The sequence below is a fragment of the Diaphorina citri genome, unplaced genomic scaffold, assembly GCF_000475195.1.
Source record: "Diaphorina citri unplaced genomic scaffold, Diaci psyllid genome assembly version 1.1 scaffold12459, whole genome shotgun sequence".
Taxonomy (NCBI): Eukaryota; Metazoa; Arthropoda; class Insecta; order Hemiptera; family Psyllidae; genus Diaphorina; species Diaphorina citri.
The window spans coordinates 1-1,477 of record NW_007389829.1 but is presented as its reverse complement, the minus strand read 5'-3'; the positions used below and the strand labels follow the sequence as shown (position 1 = coordinate 1,477).

The 1,477-nt window shown below is 38.2% G+C and overlaps 1 protein-coding gene across 1 annotated transcript; it reads right to left on the bottom strand.

Annotated features, from left to right (window-relative positions):
- Nucleotides 1-368: 368 nt before the first annotated feature.
- LOC103522890 (probable histone-lysine N-methyltransferase CG1716) lies at nucleotides 369-1,209 on the bottom strand. Its single transcript, XM_008487977.2, has 2 exons — nucleotides 1,081-1,209; nucleotides 369-566 (listed from the first exon to the last, which is right to left on the bottom strand). The coding sequence occupies exons 1-2, from the start codon at nucleotides 1,177-1,179 to the stop codon at nucleotides 465-467; spliced, it is 201 nt and encodes a 66-aa protein (XP_008486199.2). The 5' UTR covers nucleotides 1,180-1,209; the 3' UTR covers nucleotides 369-464.
- Nucleotides 1,210-1,477: the final 268 nt, after the last annotated feature.

Below are 1,477 nucleotides of genomic sequence, written 5' to 3'. Positions count from 1 at the left end.
TGGGCCCCCCCAATGTACTCAAAATGCTAAAAATATATGGCTATAATTTGGAGCTGAATTTATTTTTGTATTTTTTTTTTCTTCATAAAACATAATTATACAAGTATAGTACAGAGTACACATACAGTAACAGAAGTGACAAGGAAGATCCAGGAGAGGAGATTACAGTGGTATGGTCATGTTGAAAGAAGAGATGAGACTTACATAGGGAAAAGAGTGGAGAAAATTGAAGTGAGGGGGAGAAAAGGGTGAGGGAAGACGAAGAAAAGTTGTAAGGATTGTGTGAAGCAAGACTTGAATGAGAAAAATTTAACAGGGCATGAGGTACACAATGGGGCTGCCTGGAAGGGTCTGACAAGAAACGCCGACCCTATATAAGTAGGAAAAGGCTGGGAAGAAGAAGATAGTATACATACAGTAAAGCTACCGAATTACTACTTCCATCTGAATATCTTGAACGTCACTTACCCATATCTCTGGTACTGATAGTCGAACGTCAACTCTTCTCCTTGCTTGATGTTTTTCCTACTGAAGAATCCAATTCTCAACTCTCCATCTACTGTCCACTGAAATCACACAACATTTTTTACTTCAATAAAATAAACCATTACTACGATTATTTATTTTGGTTCGTTTCTGCCTACAGAGGATCAATTTTTTACTTCTTTTCATCTCTTTAATCATACTTAAGGATGCAAAATTCCGACAAATTGGAGAAAGAGACAATAATAACTGTGAAAAACAGTTCAATCCAAGTCATTAGGCTTGGCAATAACAAGTTAATAGATTGGGCAGGTAACCAAACTTAGTGGTTAACTGGTTAGTTCGGTGGATCTGGAGGTTGATGGTTAGAGACCTAATCAAGTCATAAAATTTAGCCAGGTGTCTTAATCGAGGAATGAAATTTGTGCTAAGTAATCATGCTTAAAATTCCTTAGAATTGAAACAGTTCTTTTTTCCTTTCCTTTATGAACAGGTTTTCCCTTGCCCTTTTCAGCAAGTTTTCTATTACCTTTTGAGCAGGTTTTCCCCTACATTTTGAGGTTTTCCCTTAACTTTTGAACAGGTTATCTCTCTTACCTTTTGAGTTTCCGAGTTGGGGTCACAGCTATGGTTGATAAACCTGGAGATGTTTCCTTTCATGGTGGCATCAATAATGGCATCCGGCCGAAGCGACATGAAATAGTAGTGACGATTGTTATCCTGAGAGTAACCTGAAATAATAAAACCCACATAAAAGTTTCTTTAGTGGTCATCAATTTGAAATACCAATGATGTCGAATACCTACAGTGTGTCTACCAAAATAATAGAACAGAATATACCGTGTTTATACTGCTAGAATAATAGCGTTATCAAACCGCGTATATCGCGAAAAACCGCGGATACCGCGAACAAACTGCGGATACCGCGAACAAACCGCGGATATCGCGAACAAACCGCGAATAAACCGTGGATACCGCGAACAAACCGCGAATA